The 16,573-nt window shown below is 38.7% G+C and overlaps 1 protein-coding gene across 2 annotated transcripts in view; it reads right to left on the minus strand.

Moving 5' to 3' along the window:
- Positions 1-16,573, minus strand: part of ANO2 (anoctamin 2) — a 531,090-nt gene that overhangs the window by 481,180 nt on the left and 33,337 nt on the right. Inside the window, exons 2-3 of one of the 2 annotated variants that reach the window (XM_074269016.1) lie at positions 3,475-3,680; positions 938-1,279 (exon numbers count right to left, since the gene is read on the minus strand). In XM_074269016.1, the coding sequence (XP_074125117.1) occupies positions 938-1,279; positions 3,475-3,680 (548 nt within the window). Of the gene's footprint in view, positions 1-937; positions 1,280-2,033; positions 2,142-3,474; positions 3,681-16,573 lie in introns of those variants that run through there. The other variant, XM_074269017.1, reaches the window with a different exon arrangement.

A 16,573-nucleotide genomic window follows, 5' to 3' on the forward strand; every position in this document is an offset into this window, starting at 1 on the left:
CATTGCAATAGTATTTTAAGTTTTGGAAAATGCTGTCCATATTATCCCACTCATTCTTTATCATACCAACATTGCAATAATATGTTAAGTTTTGGAAAGTGCTGTCCATATTATCCCATTCATTCTTTACAACTAAGTTATGTAAAATAAGTGTTATGATTTCTCTCCATTTTACACATAAGAAAACTGAGGCTGAGAAGTTAAGCTATTTGCTCAGGGCAAGTGTCTGCAGTAGGATTTAAAGATCAGCCTTCCTGATTTCAAGTCCAACATTTTATCTGCCACCCTACATTACCTACCAGGTTCTATTTCCTCCACAGAATTTTCCTTGACTGTTCTAACTACAAATGTTCTTCCTCAAATTTCTCCAAGTACTTTAGAAATCTCCTTTCTTATTTAATAGTCTGCTTTTATCATGGTTATTATACATACAAAACTTCCCCATTAGACTAGAAACTCCTTGAGGGCAGGATTTATCTAATATTTTTCTTTGTATCCAGGACCCTGAGTGTTTTATAAACATAATAAGAATTTAATCAGTGCTTACTGAATTAAATTAAAATGAATTTGTGGTGAAGGCAAGAGAATAACAAGGTATAAGGAGAGCAAATATATGGAATGCTATTGAATTAAAAATGAGCACCTACTTCACTCCCTACTTCCCATCAATGAACATCTCAAGTCAGTCATCCTTCATTCTCCTCCTGGCGCTGTTTCTTACTCTCTGAACTTTGGTACCATGCCCCTAGAAGAAATATTTCCTCCCTCTCCCAATTTGTGGTTCTATTTTTCAAGTTGTTGTCTTTCCTCATTAGATTGTAAGCTCCTTAAGGGCACGGACTCTGTTATAGTACCAGAACATAACACATTCCACGCTGCATAGAAACATTAATAAATTGCCTCTCTGCCCACAAATCATTCCCTTCCCCAACCTTACCTCCAAGTCCTTCTCCAGCTCCAGCCCAGCTTCCATAAGGTTACGCTCAAACTCCTCTCTCTGCTCCTTTCTTTCCTCCTCCAAGGAATCCAGGGGTCCCATCTCAATCATCATGTCCCCCTGCCCAGCGGCATTGGGCTCTTTGCCCATCTCCCCATTGGAGATGACAGCCAGGGGAGGTCTGTGAGGATCAGGGGAGCCATGGCCAGGGTGGGCTCCTCGCTTCCGGTAGTGATAGGCAAGGACATAATCAACCTTCCTCTGGTTGTCATAGAAGTGCATGCGGCTCTGGCGGGCCTCGGATAATGTTGGCTCATTGGGATTCAGGAAATTATTAATAACCTGGCAAGATTGAGAATTTGACAATAGTAACAGGTGAGTCAAGAATGCAAATCAGAGTAGGGGTCCTGAATAGGAGATAGCTAAATACATAAGGAATATGGAACATATGCCCAAAGAGTAAAAATCATATATTCAATATACCAAAGTGAAATTCAAGATTAACTTAATCCATTCATCTACTCCTCATCTCTAACCCACACTGACCTACTCAAGACTCCATCCTATATACAAACCTTATAAATAAACACATTGTATACACAAAAACACACTTATATCTGTGTGCACATGGGCATTTACACACACATATCAGTATTCAATCAATACCCACCACATGTCAGGCACTACACTAAGCCACAAGTGATACAAAGTCAAAAATAAAGATTTCAAGAAGCTTACAATAAAAGAAAACATTAACATATCAGTACAGGTAAAGCACATATGATATACAAATTCACATGCAGCTATATATTCATGCATATGCAAATATATATCAAATTAATAGGAGCTTATTTTGTAGAAGGAATATTAGCAACTATGGGGATCAGATAGGGCTTCAGGTAGCAGATTATTTGAAGGAAATGAGAAGGTCTGAGAACCAAACAGACAGAGTATAAATGACAAATATCCTGCATGTACACCTAAGCACACCCATCTGCATTCTCACACATCCCTGTATCAGTCTACACATCAACTTTTACAAACATCTGAGTGTACACACAGTCACCTTTGCCATGTACGTGCACAGAATACTTACAGGCAGGTTCTCTGGATCCATTTGAGCAAAAATCAATCCCTAGCCTTATGTGGCCTACTGCTCTGTACCCCTCCTCCCCAACCCACCCGTGTTTACTTCCCACTGTGCTCCTCACAGCCCCACACCATCCTATCGTCCTCTGCTAGCTATTAGTGAAGACCCTGGTCTTCAGAACTTACACCTGCTCCTCTCACCCCGCCCCCTAGTTGTAGGAAGGCTCAGAAAGGAGGAGGAGGAGGAAGGTGGAAGCAAGGGAGAGACCCGCCTCTCTGCCTTTGGGTGTTTCCCTGTTTATTATTGTGGGCTTGGTACCCAGCTGCTTCTGCAGTCACCTGAGAGGTCACCTGGGCAACCAGATGAAGCTCTGAGCACAGGGGAGAGGTATGAGAGAGCCATAGAGGCACCAGTATAAAAAGAAAAAGAAGGAGAGAGACAGACAAAGAGAGAGAGAGAGAGAGAGAGAGAGAGAGAGAGAGAGAGAGAGAGAGAGAGAGAGAGAGAGAGAGAGGAGAGAGAAACAGAGACAGAGAGAAACAGAGAGAGACAGAGAGAGAGAAAGAAAAAGAAAAAAAGATAGAAAGAAAAAAGGAAAGAAAGAAAGAGAGAAAGAGAAAGAAAGAGAGAAAGGAAGAAAGAGAGACAGAAAGAAAAAGAGAAAGGAAGAAAAAGAGAAAGGAAGAAGAGAGAAAGAAAGAAAGAGAGAGAGAGAAAGAAAGAAAGAAGGGAGAGAGAGAAAGAGAGAAAGAAAGAAGGGAGAGAGAGAAAGAGAGAAAGAAAGAAGGGAGAGAGAGAAAGAAAGAAGAGAGAGAGGGAGGGAGGGAAGGAAGGAAGGAAGGAAGGAAGGAAGGAAGGAAGGAAGGAAGGAAGGAAGGAAGGAAGGAAGGAAGGAAGGAAGGAAGGAAGGAAGGAAGGAAGGAAGGAAGGAAGGAAGGAAGGAAGGAAGGAAGGAAGGAAGGAAGGAAGGAAGGAAGGAAGGAAGGAAGGAAGGAAGGAGGGAGGGATGGAGGGAGGAAGGAAGGGAGGAAGGAAGGGAAGGAAAGGAAAAAGGAAGAAAGGGAAGAAGGGAAGAAAAAGAATCTTATCATCTTGAACATAAGAAAAGGGAACTAGAGGGTCCCCAAATGTGAGATCATTTGTTCGGCCTCTCAATTTCTCTCCCTCTTTCTCCTCCTTCTTCACTCTCCTTTGAAAGGAATGCATCTATCCATAAGAAAACAATGGGACAGACAGAAGAAATGAGGGTCCCAAAAAATCTGGACTCAAATGCCAGCATCTTTAGGAGGGAGAGAGTAATCCTTGAGCCCCTTCCCCTAGGCCCACTAGCTAAGTAATTCTCCTGCAGGCTAAGAAGAAGGGCCCAAGACCTTCCTGTTCACTGTTTCTCCCTCCCTATTAAAGAATGGAGCCTGCAGCTCTCCCCCATTCCTAAACAAATACTCACAGAGCTGCTGATGGGACTCCCAGCATGGGAGTCATGTTGCTCAGGGGCTCTGTTGATTCGGTTTGACTGGCCAGGGGACAGAGGAGGAGGAACTGTGAGGTACTGTCCGCTGTGTTTCGGGCAAGGGGTTCCTCTGGCTATTGTTTGGGAAGACAGCCGTTGTGGGGAGCGGTGGAGCCTGGGAACATCTAAGAGAGGGGAGAAACCTGTGCAAAGTGGAGAGAAAAGTCAAGCAGATGAAAAATCCTAGGAACTCTGAGAGGGGAAATCTCAAGTCACACAGGATGTCTTCATTAGCTATCCTAAAGGGAGAAAAAAAATCCCTAATCTTTACTTCTACTGGTTTGCCTGTCACCATCTCCTTAGTAAAGTATGCTTACATTTTGAGGTATCTGGCACACAGAAAAATGCTTAGTGATTGTCTACCCAGAGTAATCAGTTAACAACCAACCAATGTTAAACCAATGGATTGAAGGGTAAAGGGTAAAAGAATAGGGACCCTCTGGATTCCTAATGCCCGCAGCCCTCCCTACTCCAGGGCTAACACTTTGACCCTGACCCCAGAAGCTCTTTCATGTTCCCAGTTCTCACTAAGACTATTATCCTTGTATAGGAGGAGAATAGTGATTTCATCCCAGGGAGGGGCTAGCTGGAAATCCAGTTGGAGAGCCACTTGAATTAGCTGCCCAGGGATTAGACTTTAAACCCAACCCCCACAGAAAAAGGCTAACTAGTTTGGAGCTCCTCCCCTATTCTAGCCTCTCTATACCCCAAACTCTGCTTAGATTAGGCCAGCAGCTATAAGAAAAACTCCAATAAAGCTCTCTACTTTCAAGTAGAAAGAGACAGCTAGACAAATAGGCAGACTGGCAGACAAACAAAAGGGGTCAGTCAGAGATATCTAAGAGATCTAAGGGCTTATCCTGCAGCCTAGGAGAAGAATATTAAACAAACAAATGAATAAATTACTCCAAACCTCTTTTAACTTTACTAATATTTCAGGAATATTAACCCATCTTTTAAAACTCTTCCCACATAGTTCTCCTAAAGCTCCCCACTGAACATTACCATTTCAGAAAATTCAGGCATCTAGGGAAGAAGGAGGGGAGCCTATAGGTTGAAAAATCATAATTTTAGAACTAGAAAAGATGTCCTAGGGAATAGCAGTGGCCCATCAAAACTACCAACCCCTCTCCTAGTCTGACCCACAAAGCCACAGCAGCCCGATCCTTGACAGTACCAATACCAATCATCAACCCAACCACAAATCAATAAGACTGGCAAGTCAGTTTACCTTAAGCAGCAAAGTATCCTGAGAAAGAGACAGGGAGCAGCATACATACCCTATGCAAGTCAAATAACTTTCACCAGTCTTGACTATTATCTCCATCAGGAATAGAGACAGCCCAGAACCCAGACAGCTCAAGAGCCCTGAGAATATTAACATTCCTCAGAGTATCAGCTTTGCTTGCAGCCTAGCACCTACCACTATCACTTCAGGGGAGCAACCCTAGTAAAAATTTGGCTTCTGCACATGCTTTAGCCCCCACCTCCTCAGCCTCCATAGCTATGGAAGATCCTAAAAAGGAAGTTCTTAGCACAAAAATCTAGTTTACACTATCAAATGGTACAATGTTACAAACTTTTATCCATAGAAATGAAATTAAGGAAGATGAATTACCATGTGTTTTTCACTGCCCTAAGGACTATTAGGGCTTTCCATTTGACCATATGGCAAACCCCCCTGTTAAAATGTGACTGCATCAAGAATAAGGATTGTCTTGCAGTTTTTATATGCTTAGTACAATATTTTATTCAAAATAAGAGCTGAGTAAATATGATTTCATTAATTCATTTACTCCAAACTCCTCAATTACACACAAGAACACTAAGGGTCAGAGAAAAATGTCTTGCCCAGGATGGGTCATATCATCCTTCTAGATTGGACTTCCCTTTCATCTCTCCCATGTCCCATTATTCCCTGGGAGGAATGTTTCACAGTTCTTCTATTATTTAAGAACTTTTCTTAAAAAACTTGAAAACACTGGTCAAAGCATAAAGCAACCTTGACTTCAAAGAACTAAGTAACAAAAGCTTCTATAGTCTTTTCTTATTCTTCTTTGAACATTGACATATTTTTTACTTGTTGATGGTTGCTAAACACACAATAGGATTTTTTAAAATTTAATCAATATTGGAGACAATTTTAATAGCATGTTTTCTAGATTCTGTCTTAACTAGGGATTTTAGTAACCATTGAAAATTTTGTTGGGGTGAGGAGAGGGCTGACTCCAGGAAATTTGATTGGGGAAGAAACCCTAAGCATCCTCTCTATGAATAAGAGAAATGTTACAAGTATACCCTGTCAAAAGTAAAACATGGACCCCAGGGTGATCTTTCTAGATCAGATATAGTCATGCTTAGCAAGTGGTTAAGACTATTGTTTGTAGCATCTAGCCCTCAAAGTGTTGACATAAGCAGGGACTTACCACTAACTCTCAGGAAGAGAAGAAAAGAAGTTGACCGAAGTGAGAGTATGAACAGGAGTACACAGAAAGTCAAGAAAGGTAGCAGTACCTAATGAAAAGATCTGGGAGCTAAGCAAAACTAAGAACAGGGAAATTGAACCTCTAAAATATATGAATAGTTGTGGATGGAGACAGGGACAGGGATGGGAATGCTTTGACAAAATAGGGATGGACATCAATTTGGAGAGGTGGAAATGGAGATGAGATAGTTATAGGAGAGATGGGAGAAATGATAAGAGATAGAAACATAAGATATATGGTTCTCTGAGAATTAATTACAGTCTAATGGGGAATTTTTGACAGTCATCAAAGGCAAATGATATAAGGGAGAATGAGCTAAGTAGGAAGGAAGAGTCCATGCAAAGGCCTAACCAGGAATGGGTGAGTGGCCCTTTACAGGGGCTGAAAATAGAGGGTGTTAAACTGGTCTGTAAATAAGAATGATAGGAGTTGGCAGGACATCAATACTACAAATTCCTCCAGTAAATGTTCTAATTCTAATAATTCCATCAGGAACTGGGGTATCTAGAGTCAGCTGACTATCTTTCCTTCAGGATACCTCAGTTCTAATACCCTAAGTGACTCCCACATAAGCTAAATCCTGGTGGGAGCATGGAGACAAATGTAGCAGATGGCTTCTAATCTTTAAGCGGTGAATGGTGTTATCCTTCTACTTAACCGTGGAACCTAGACTTGACCTGGAACCTTTTGACCCCTCAGTGGTCAATTCAAGGAGGGAGATTGAGGTAAGGAGGAGGGGCATCAGGAGCAACAAATATGATCATAGGACTCAGGAAGGGAGTTACATTTTAGAAAATTCAGACCCCTGGGACTAAGGTGGTACAGTCCCAGGCCTGAAATCAGGAAAACCTAATTTCAAATCTGTCCCTAACACTCACTAGCTATAATCCTGGTAGATCATTTAACTTCTGTTTGCCTCAGTTTCCTTGACTACCAAGTGGAAATAATAGTAGTACCTATCTCCCAGGATTGTTATAAGAATCAAATGAAATAATATTTGGAAAGTAGCACATAGTAAGCTGGCATTTAATACACTTTAATACTTTCTACCTTTCCTTTAAAAAAGATGAAACCCTGTGGATTCTGAGAAACACACCTAGAAATAGGGGGAAACAAACTACTTGGGCACCAGTTCTTCGTTTTAAGAACTACAGTCAGCTCTCAGTTATTTGTGCTGCTAAAACAAAGAGTTACCAAAGAGGTGTGTATAGCACACATCCCCCAGGGATCAACTCACTGATTTATTCTTCCTAAGGTTTCAGGACTATAAAATATTCTGGGCTTCTAGGAGCCAAAGCAAGTAGAGGGCTAGCACTGGTTTTATTTATCACATTTATTTATTTATTTAAGATGGTAGGAGTTCTGATTAACCTATTAATTCTCATGTGGAAAGGTTTTTTGTTAGCTGCTGTTCTCCCATCCCTTTTATCCAGATTCATAGCTGATGCAAACATTTTTGCCATCTTCTAACCCTCTCTTTATTCTCATCTCTGCCTCTTTAGCCCTGTCGTTCCAGAGCCTCTTCTATCCTATCATTCAATTATTTTCTTTAGGATTCCTATTTTATTATTTATAAGTTCCCTTTTATCTTGTGTCTATTTTATACCTTTGCAAGCTTCTTGATCTAAGAGAAGACCCTGAATCTTAGTCAATCTCTCAAATATTAAATAATACTTCTATGTGCCCTGAAGCTATGTTCCAGGAGGAGCAAAGACATACCTTGTTCTTTATTCCTATTTCCAAACTGTCCCTTTGCCACCATCTCTCACCAATTTCTCCTCTAAGGTCAGGATCAGCTAACCCAAACTTTGTTGAAGTCATTTGCCAATCCCTTAATCAATCTCCCTTCTTTTTTAATACCCGTTTTACTGTCTTTCTTCTACCCCAATTCCTTCTCTTATACTTTGGAGCCTTAATATGCAAGTTGGTTCCTTCTTTCCTGGACTGCCAATTTATCAATCTCATACTCCTGTGATCTCTATCTTTGTTCTACTTCTACCATGCACAAGAATCATCACCTATAACAACTTTATCTCCATGATCCTTAACCCTGATATTCTGTGATCACAAGCTCCTATCTTTCCAATTTCTCCTCTTCCCCACTCCTCCTAAATATATTCTTTATAATTCTAATAATAATTATTATTCTAATAATTCCTTCACCTCTCACTCATCTCCCAGTCAATTCATTACTTCTGCTCTGTCATCACTGTCTCCATTCATAAAGTCAGTTTCATAGCTATCAGCAATCTTCTGTCTTCTACCTTTGAATCCTTGGCCCCATTGCTAACTGTGCTTTGCCAAGCCTCTGCCATAAGTTACCCCTACAATTCACTTTCCCCAGCTCCTACTCATGCTATTCAGTGCTCAAGAAAATCACTGATAACACTGTGGTTAGGAGGTATACACTAACACTTCAGGAAATCAGGGAAATGCTTCTTGAATTAAGAAACACTTGAGTTGAACTATGAAGGGAGCTAGGAGTTTCTAGATGTAGAAGTGAAAAAAGATGATAGAGAGAGGCACATAAGATATATAGATCTCTGGGGATTGTAGTCTAATGGGTAACCTATGAGAGTAATCAAAGGTAAATGATACAAGGGAGGATGAGCTAAGTGGAAAGGAAGAGGTTAAGAGAGGAGATCAAACACCTGAGAACAGCAAGTAAGTCAATTTGTCTTGAGTGAAGAAAAGGAATGATATTTAATCAGCCTGGAAAAAATAAGTGAAAGCCAGGTTGTGAACAGCTTTAAATGTCAAACAGAAGAATTTGTTTATCAATAAGACAATAATGCAAAAATAAGGTCAAAACTTCTTGAGCACAGGAATATATAAGACAGAAAGATAGGAACTCAGGATATCCATAATGAGTGGAGACCATGATAACCAGCCTGGTTCCTTCAAGCTCAAAAAGTCAAGACAGAAATGCTATGAATATTTGGCTAGTGATCAGCCTTAGCTAGAATTCATCAGGGGGAATTGGAGTTTACCCAAGTAGCCAGATGAGTTCTGTATGCAATTGTAACATATTATATGTTGTATATAGCATGCTTTGTTACAGAGTATACTACTATGGTTATTAGACATCACTGATATGCATTATATATGTATGCTTTGTTTCTGTACACTAAATTGACATATCATATGTGTGTGTATATACATATATACACACACACACATCTCCCCAATGTTTTTATTGCATAAGTTTGTATTGTGATATACTATTATCATATATGCTTTTGATTATGTACACAGTGTTCTGTCCATCAGGAGTGATCCCAACATTAATAATGTAACTATATACAGTTACACATGAGAACAGTTACACAAACTATTATATGTTCATTTTTGAAGCTTCTTATGGTGCTGATAATTGCTTGTTATATCCACATCATTTGCTGGGATTTCATATTATTTACTGAGAAAATAATGTTGCTGTTGTTTTTCAGTCCTGTTTGAAACTTGATCACTCCATTCAGGCTCTTCTTGGCAAAGACATTGTAGTAGTTTACTATTTCCTTTTCTAGCTCATTTTACAGATGAGGAAACTCAGACCTGCCCAGGATCACATAGCTAGGAAGTGTCTGAGGCCAGATTTGAACACTTAGGCCCAGCACTCTACCTACCCACTGTATCATCTAAAGACTCTGTGAAGAGACCAAGGAGAAACTAGATTGTGCTTTGCCTCCAGGGGAAAATGTGACCAAAGGCTGAACTTTTCCATCATGTTCATCATACCCAACCCTTTTAATCTGTATTGAATGGCAGATTATAATGGGTGGATACTGAAAGAAATTTCTTCATCACACCTTGATTCTGCCACTTTTCCCTTCAAGGAAGTAGAACTTCCTGAGAACACTTGCCTCTGCCAGGAAATGTGACGAAAATTAAGAAAAATAAATTTCTGACCAAAAGTTAGATGAAAGTTGAACTGAAGGACAAAAGAAGAAAGAAGAAAAGTCAAAGAGCAAAAGGAATCTGAACCTTTGTATTTACTACCTTTTGGTGTGACCTTGCTGAGGAAACATGTATATACACATAGATGTAAGCACATGTACATATATTACATATGTGTCTATAAAATATTTGTTCAATTATTCACTTGTGTCTAAAAGTCTTTGGTTTTCTTTTATATATTTTTCCCAAAGTACATCCACTTATTTTTGCCTTCTTTTTAATTTTTTTTTGCTTTTTATTTTCAAAATACATGCAGTTTTCAATATTCACTCTTGCAAAACCTTGTGTTCCAAATTTTTTCTCCCTCCCATCCTCTCCCTTATTCAATAAGTAATCAAATATATGTTAAACACATGCAGTTCTTCTATACATATCTCCACATATCATGCTGCACAAGAAAACCAGATCAAAAAGGAAAAAAAAATGAGAAAGAAAAGAAAAATCAAGCAAACAACAACAACAAAAAGGTGAAAACACTATATTGTGATCCACATTCAGTTCCCATAGTCCTCTGTCTTGATGCAAATGGCTCTCTCATGGGGTTTTCTTGACAAAGCTAAAAAGATACTAAAGTGATTTAGCATTTCCTTCTTCAATGGATTAAGGCAAACAGAAGTTAAGTGAAGGACAGGATAGAGTTGAAGAGAAGAGAGTTTCTTCCATATCTTGACCATCTTCAATGCTCTTCAGTATTTGTGGATTTAGGGACTGGCACATAATAGGCACTTTATAAAGGTTATTACCCTTCCCTTTCAGACTCAGTAATCACTTCAGGTGCTTCTGGATCCCAGCTTCAAGAGATAAGATAGACAAAGATAGACAAAATCACTTCAGTTTGCTAAAGGGAGAATAAGACTCTGGGAAGAAGCTGACATGAAAGAAGCTGCAATCTCCATCATACCCCTTTTCCAGCTTGCTACACTGGAGCCTTTAGGGAATTTCCCCTTGGATAGGATCTGGGGCTCTCCCTCTTGGTTCAGCTGAGTTACTTCTTCTCTCATTGGGAGAGAGCTCCATCACTCTGCACTGTATATTATCTGTATATAGTTTCTCTGATTTCTGTTTTGTTAGTGACTTGGATAATAAGTTTCTTTGATATTTATCATAAATGTGTTTTTTGTACAACTGATATCTGATTTTTAAAAAGGGAAGGGGGGGTCAAGTCTTGAATGTAGAGCTTAGGGTCCTCCTTTCCCCATTAATGACTAGCAATCAGAAGTATACCTTAAACCTGAAAAAACACAGCTACTACACTAACAATATTTCTAGTTCCAGATATTCCAACCTAGTACCCTCTCAGAATGGCCAAGTTTCTAGACTTAACCTTCCATTTCCCCTCCTAGCAGGAAATAAAATCACCTTTGGAGAAGAGTTAGGGGAAGAAGAGGCTAGACTGTTCATTCTGCCCCCTCTTCAAGCTGCACAGTGGCATCCACACAAATCATGTTAGGGATAGCCTCACTACAATAACAGGTAATGAATGTCTAAGCTAATATTGTGCTGGTGGAAGTAGTAAGGAAAGTATTAAATAATTAATGAAAGGTACTTCACTTCTTCCCCTTCCTTCATGCTTCTGCCCTCCATTTTTGTTTACTTAAATAATCTCTCATTTTTAAGGCCCAATTCAAATGTTACTTCTTCTATAAAGCCTTCTCTAATTCCTCCCAGCTAGAAGAGGTTTGTCCCCTCCTTTAATCTCTCTTTAGTCTTTGAACTCTCCAATGCCATATCATGCACTAATCTATATTGTAATTACTTGAGTATTTGTCTTATTTGGTACTAGACTGTAAAATACCTCGTAAGTGGGGAATGGGGTAGAGAATGCTTACTTCTATAAATTCTTTTTTTTAAATAGTTTTTATTTACCAGATTTATGCATGGGTAATTTTACAACATTGACAATTGCTAAACCTTTTGTTCTAATTTTTCCCCTCCTCCCCCCCCCAGATGGCAGGTTGACCAATACATGTTAAATATGTTACAGTATAAATTAAATACAATATATGTATACATGTCCAAACAGTTGTTTTGCTGTACAAAAAGAATCAGACATTGAAATAGTGTACAATTAGCCTGTGAAGGAAATCAAAAATGCAGGCAGACAAAAATAGAGGGATTGGGAATTCTATGTAGTGGTTCATAGTCATCTTCCAGAGTTCTTTTGCTGGGTGTAGCTGGTTCAGTTCATTACTGCTCTATTGGAACTGATTTGGTTCATCTCATTGTTGAAGAGGGCCACTTCCATCAGAATTGATCATCATATAGTATTGTTGTTGATTACTTTTATAAATTCTTAAAGAAGCACAACAACAAAAAAAGATGTCCCAAGCAAAGAAATTAGCATTACCAAATACTTTGCAAATAAAGGAGAATTAATAGAAATTGACAATTTATTGGATGTGGAAGCTAGGGAAGAGTAAGAAATACAATATAACAATGAGTTTTTAAGAGAGGTACCAACAAGGGAAATTTGGAAATTAGGTAGAAAAGGTAGCCTGGGGATGATTGAATCTTAAATATAATACTAAAACATAACTATCATGTTAGAGAATTCCTCCTAACAAGAAAGCTGTAATACAATTTGAGAGGCCTCCAAAATATTATGTCTATCATGGCTTCACTTGGGGATATTCTAGGAACTTCAGTATTTGACTCTTTTTCTTATGCCAGTATCTCACAAAGCAATCCTCAGATCCACTGGTATGGGAAAAATCTAGGTAAAGACATCTAACAGACAGCTGAAAGTAGAGTATTGGAAGCAAAAGATTGGATGGAGATGTAGACTCATCTTCAACCTTGAGGTTCTCATTCAAGCCACTGAAAGTGGATAAGATAACCAAGAGAAAGATTCCATGGAGAAAAGAGACACTAAGGAAGGAGCTTTGGGCAAACCCAAGCAAGAGGGGATTTTTAAATGATTGAAGTATTTATTAAACTTGATATATGCAGAGCATTGTGCTATGTTACATGTTGTTCAATCTTTTTTCAGTCATATCCAACTCTCATTTGGGGTTTTCTTGACAAAGACATTGGAGTGTTTTACCATTTCCTTCTCCACCTTATTTTACAGAATTGAAAATCGAGGTAAACAGGGTTAAATTACTTGCCTGAGATCACACAACTAGTAAGTCTGAGGCCAGATCTGAACACAGGAAGATACATCTTCCTGACTCCAGGAGTGGAACTCTATCCACTGTGCTACCTAGTTGCTCTCAAGGTTCTTGCATAGGAATTAATTTGTTGGCTACCAGGCCAATTTTCCAAAAGCCTACACGTGTCACTACTGATCAGTTGATTGTAATGAAACAGATAATGATGCCATAAGGGAAGTTTCAAAGAAAAGACTGAATGCCTACTAATTCAGCTCTTCCTCAGGAACTTTTCTCTGATATTTCCCCCTCGCAGGGCTGTGGAAATATTCTTATGCTGTGATGACCTTGCTCAGCTGCTAATTCCAGATGAATCTGTTGATTTGGCACTTCACAATTAGAAGACTCAAGATAGCAAAAGTGAATGAGAATTCCTGGATTCACTTCTGAACTCTGTTGTCTATTAGTTGTATGGCATTGGTTCCTCATCTGTAAAATGTGTATTATCTACCTCTCAGGGCTGATAGGAGGAAACCCTCATGTGCTCCATAAATGAGAGCTCTTTTATTATTCCCCTCCAGGGTCCTGCTTGAGAAGTTTAATTCATTTCCAAGAATTCCTTTCATTACCTTCAAAGCAGATGCTGCTACATGCATAGGATATACTCAAGAGAGTCGTCCTTTCCCCATCAATCACTTTTTCTACCTGGTGAGCTCAGATGCTCAAAATGACACAATTAGTCATTCAAATATTTAAGTAAAGTTACTGTTCTCAATTAAAATTTATTTCATTATCACCCCTGGGATATAGCATACCAGACTATTATCTGTATCTATACTTTGATGTTTGAAAAGTCTTTTCTAAATTGACAGCTAAAGCTAAAAGCTAAGAACAAAGGAAAAGGACTTAGATGCTTTGGTAGTGAGAAAAGGTAAAAGATTTAGGCTAGAAATGATGGAGTGAACCCTGAAACTATCCTCCTTGACTTTTGGGGTGAGCTCTGATGAGACCCACCCTTCCGGGCAGTTAAGTGGTTTCATTAAAATCAGTCCAGGATCATTCCCAACTTAGCTAGAACTTAAGTGATCTCATTCAGCTAGAGATCTGGACCTGATAGAACAAGTGGTCTCATTCAACTGGAAATCTAGGGCTGGGGGCAATGACAACATTGAAAGAATCTCATTCAATGGAAGCCCAACCCCCAGACTTCTTATAAAATGACCATTTTGAACTCCTAATCTTTGCAGAAGTCCAAAGTAGGAATTAATGCTTTGCCAAAGAAGCTCTCTTAGCAAAGCTGCCTACCAGGATTTTGCTCACTGTGAAGACATTATCTTCTCAGTGCTAACCTTTTTTTCCCTAACAGAACCTCTAGCCACTAAGAAGTCTGTCTTCCTAGAAAAACTGGCTTTTCAGTGCCAACAATAAGCTTCCCTTTTGCCATTCAGACTTTTCAGGTTCCTGAATTCTTTCACGTTGGACCTGCATCAACCAGAGGGAATTCCCACAACTCTCTGCATTGCCACTAACCACATCAAAATCTCCACTCACTCATGTGATTGTGGCACTTAGATTCTCATTTTCCTAATCACCTGAGAATTAGATTCCCTATCTATCAAATGGAGAGAATAAGATCTCAATACCAATCAGACCCCCCTATTGTCCCATCTAAGAATTCTTGGATCATATACCCTGGGTTCAGTCTTCAAGGCTGGAGCCAAAGAGTCATTCTCCCTTTGACACTTTCCCACACCCCAGAATTTTCTTTTTATTTTTTTTATTAATTGTATAATTATAAATTTTTTTGATAGTACATATGCATGAGTAATTTTTTATAACATCATCCCTTGTATTCATTTTTCCAAATTTTCCCCTCCCTCCCCTAGATGACAGGCAATCCCATACATATTAAATGTGTTACAGTATAACTTAGATACAATATATGTGTGTAAATCCAATTTTCTTGTTGCACTTTAAGAATTGGATTCCGAAGGTATAAGTAACCTGGGTAGAAAAAACAGTGCTAACAGTTTACATTCAATTCCCAGTGTTCCTTCTCTGGGTATAGCTGTTTCTGTCCATCATTGATCAACTGGAAGTGAATTAGATCTTCTTTATGTTTAAGATATCCACTTCCTTCAGAATATATCTTCATACAGTATTGTTGTTGAAGTGTATGGTGATCTTCTGGTTCTGCCCATTTCACTCAGCATCAGTTCATGTAAGTCTCTCCAAACCTCTCTGTATTCATCCTGCTGGTCATTTCTTACAGAGCAATAATATTCCATAACATTCATATACCATAATTTACCCAACCATTCTCCAATTGATGGGCATCCATTCATTTTCCAGTTTTTAGCCACAACAAAAAAGAGCTACCACAAACATTTTGGCACATACAGGTCTCTTTCTCATCTTTAGTATTTCTTTGGGATATAAGCTCAATAGCAGCAATGCTGGGTCAAAGGGTATGTACAGTTTGATAACTTTTGGGGCATAGTTCCAAATTGCTCTCCAGAATGGCTGGATTCTTCCACAACTCCATCAACAATGCATTAGTGTCCCAGTTTTCCCACATCCCCTCCAACATTCATCATTATTTGTTCTTGTCATCTTAGCCAATCTGACAGGTGTGTAGTGGTATCTCAGAGTTGTCTTAATTTGCATTTCTCTGATCAGTAGAGATTTGGAACACTCTTTCATATGAGTGGATATAGTTTCAATTTCTTCATCTGAAAATTGTCTGTTCATATCCTTTGACCATTTATCAATTGGAGAATGGTTTGATTTCTTATAAATTAGGGTCAGTTCTCTATATATTTTGGAAATGAGGCCTTTATCAGAACCTTTAACTGTAAAAATATTTTCCCAATTTGTTACTTCCCTTCTAATCTTGTTTGCATTAGTTTTGTTTGTACAAAAGCTTTTTAATTTGATGTAATCAAAATCTTCAATTTTGTGATCAATAATGATCTCTAGTTCTCCTTTGGTCATAAATTCCTTCCTCCTCCACAGGTCTGAGAAGTAGACTATCCTCTGTTCCTCTAAACTATTTATGATCTCATTCTTTATGCCTAAATCATGGACCCATTTTGATCTTATCTTGGTATATGGTGTTAAGTGTGGGTCCATATCTAATTTCTGCCGTACTAATTTCCTGTTTTCCCAACAGTTTTTTTTTTTCAAATAATGAATTCTTATCCTAAATGTTGGTATCTTTGGGTTTGTCAAACATTGGATTGCTATAGTTGTACCCTTTTTTGTCCTTTGTACCTAATCTGTTCCACTAATTGACTAGTCAATTTCTTAGCCAATACCAAATGGTTTTGGTGACTGCTGCTTTATAATATAGCTTTAGATCAGGTACAGCTAAACCACCTTCATCTGACTTTTTTTTCATTAATTCCCTTGAAATTATCGACCTTTTATTCTTCCATATGAATTTTGTTGTTATTTTTTCTAGGTCATTAAAATAGTTTCTTGGGAGTCTGATTGGTATAGCAC

Source organism: Sminthopsis crassicaudata, chromosome 5, assembly GCF_048593235.1.
Source record: "Sminthopsis crassicaudata isolate SCR6 chromosome 5, ASM4859323v1, whole genome shotgun sequence".
NCBI classification, from domain to species: Eukaryota; Metazoa; Chordata; class Mammalia; order Dasyuromorphia; family Dasyuridae; genus Sminthopsis; species Sminthopsis crassicaudata.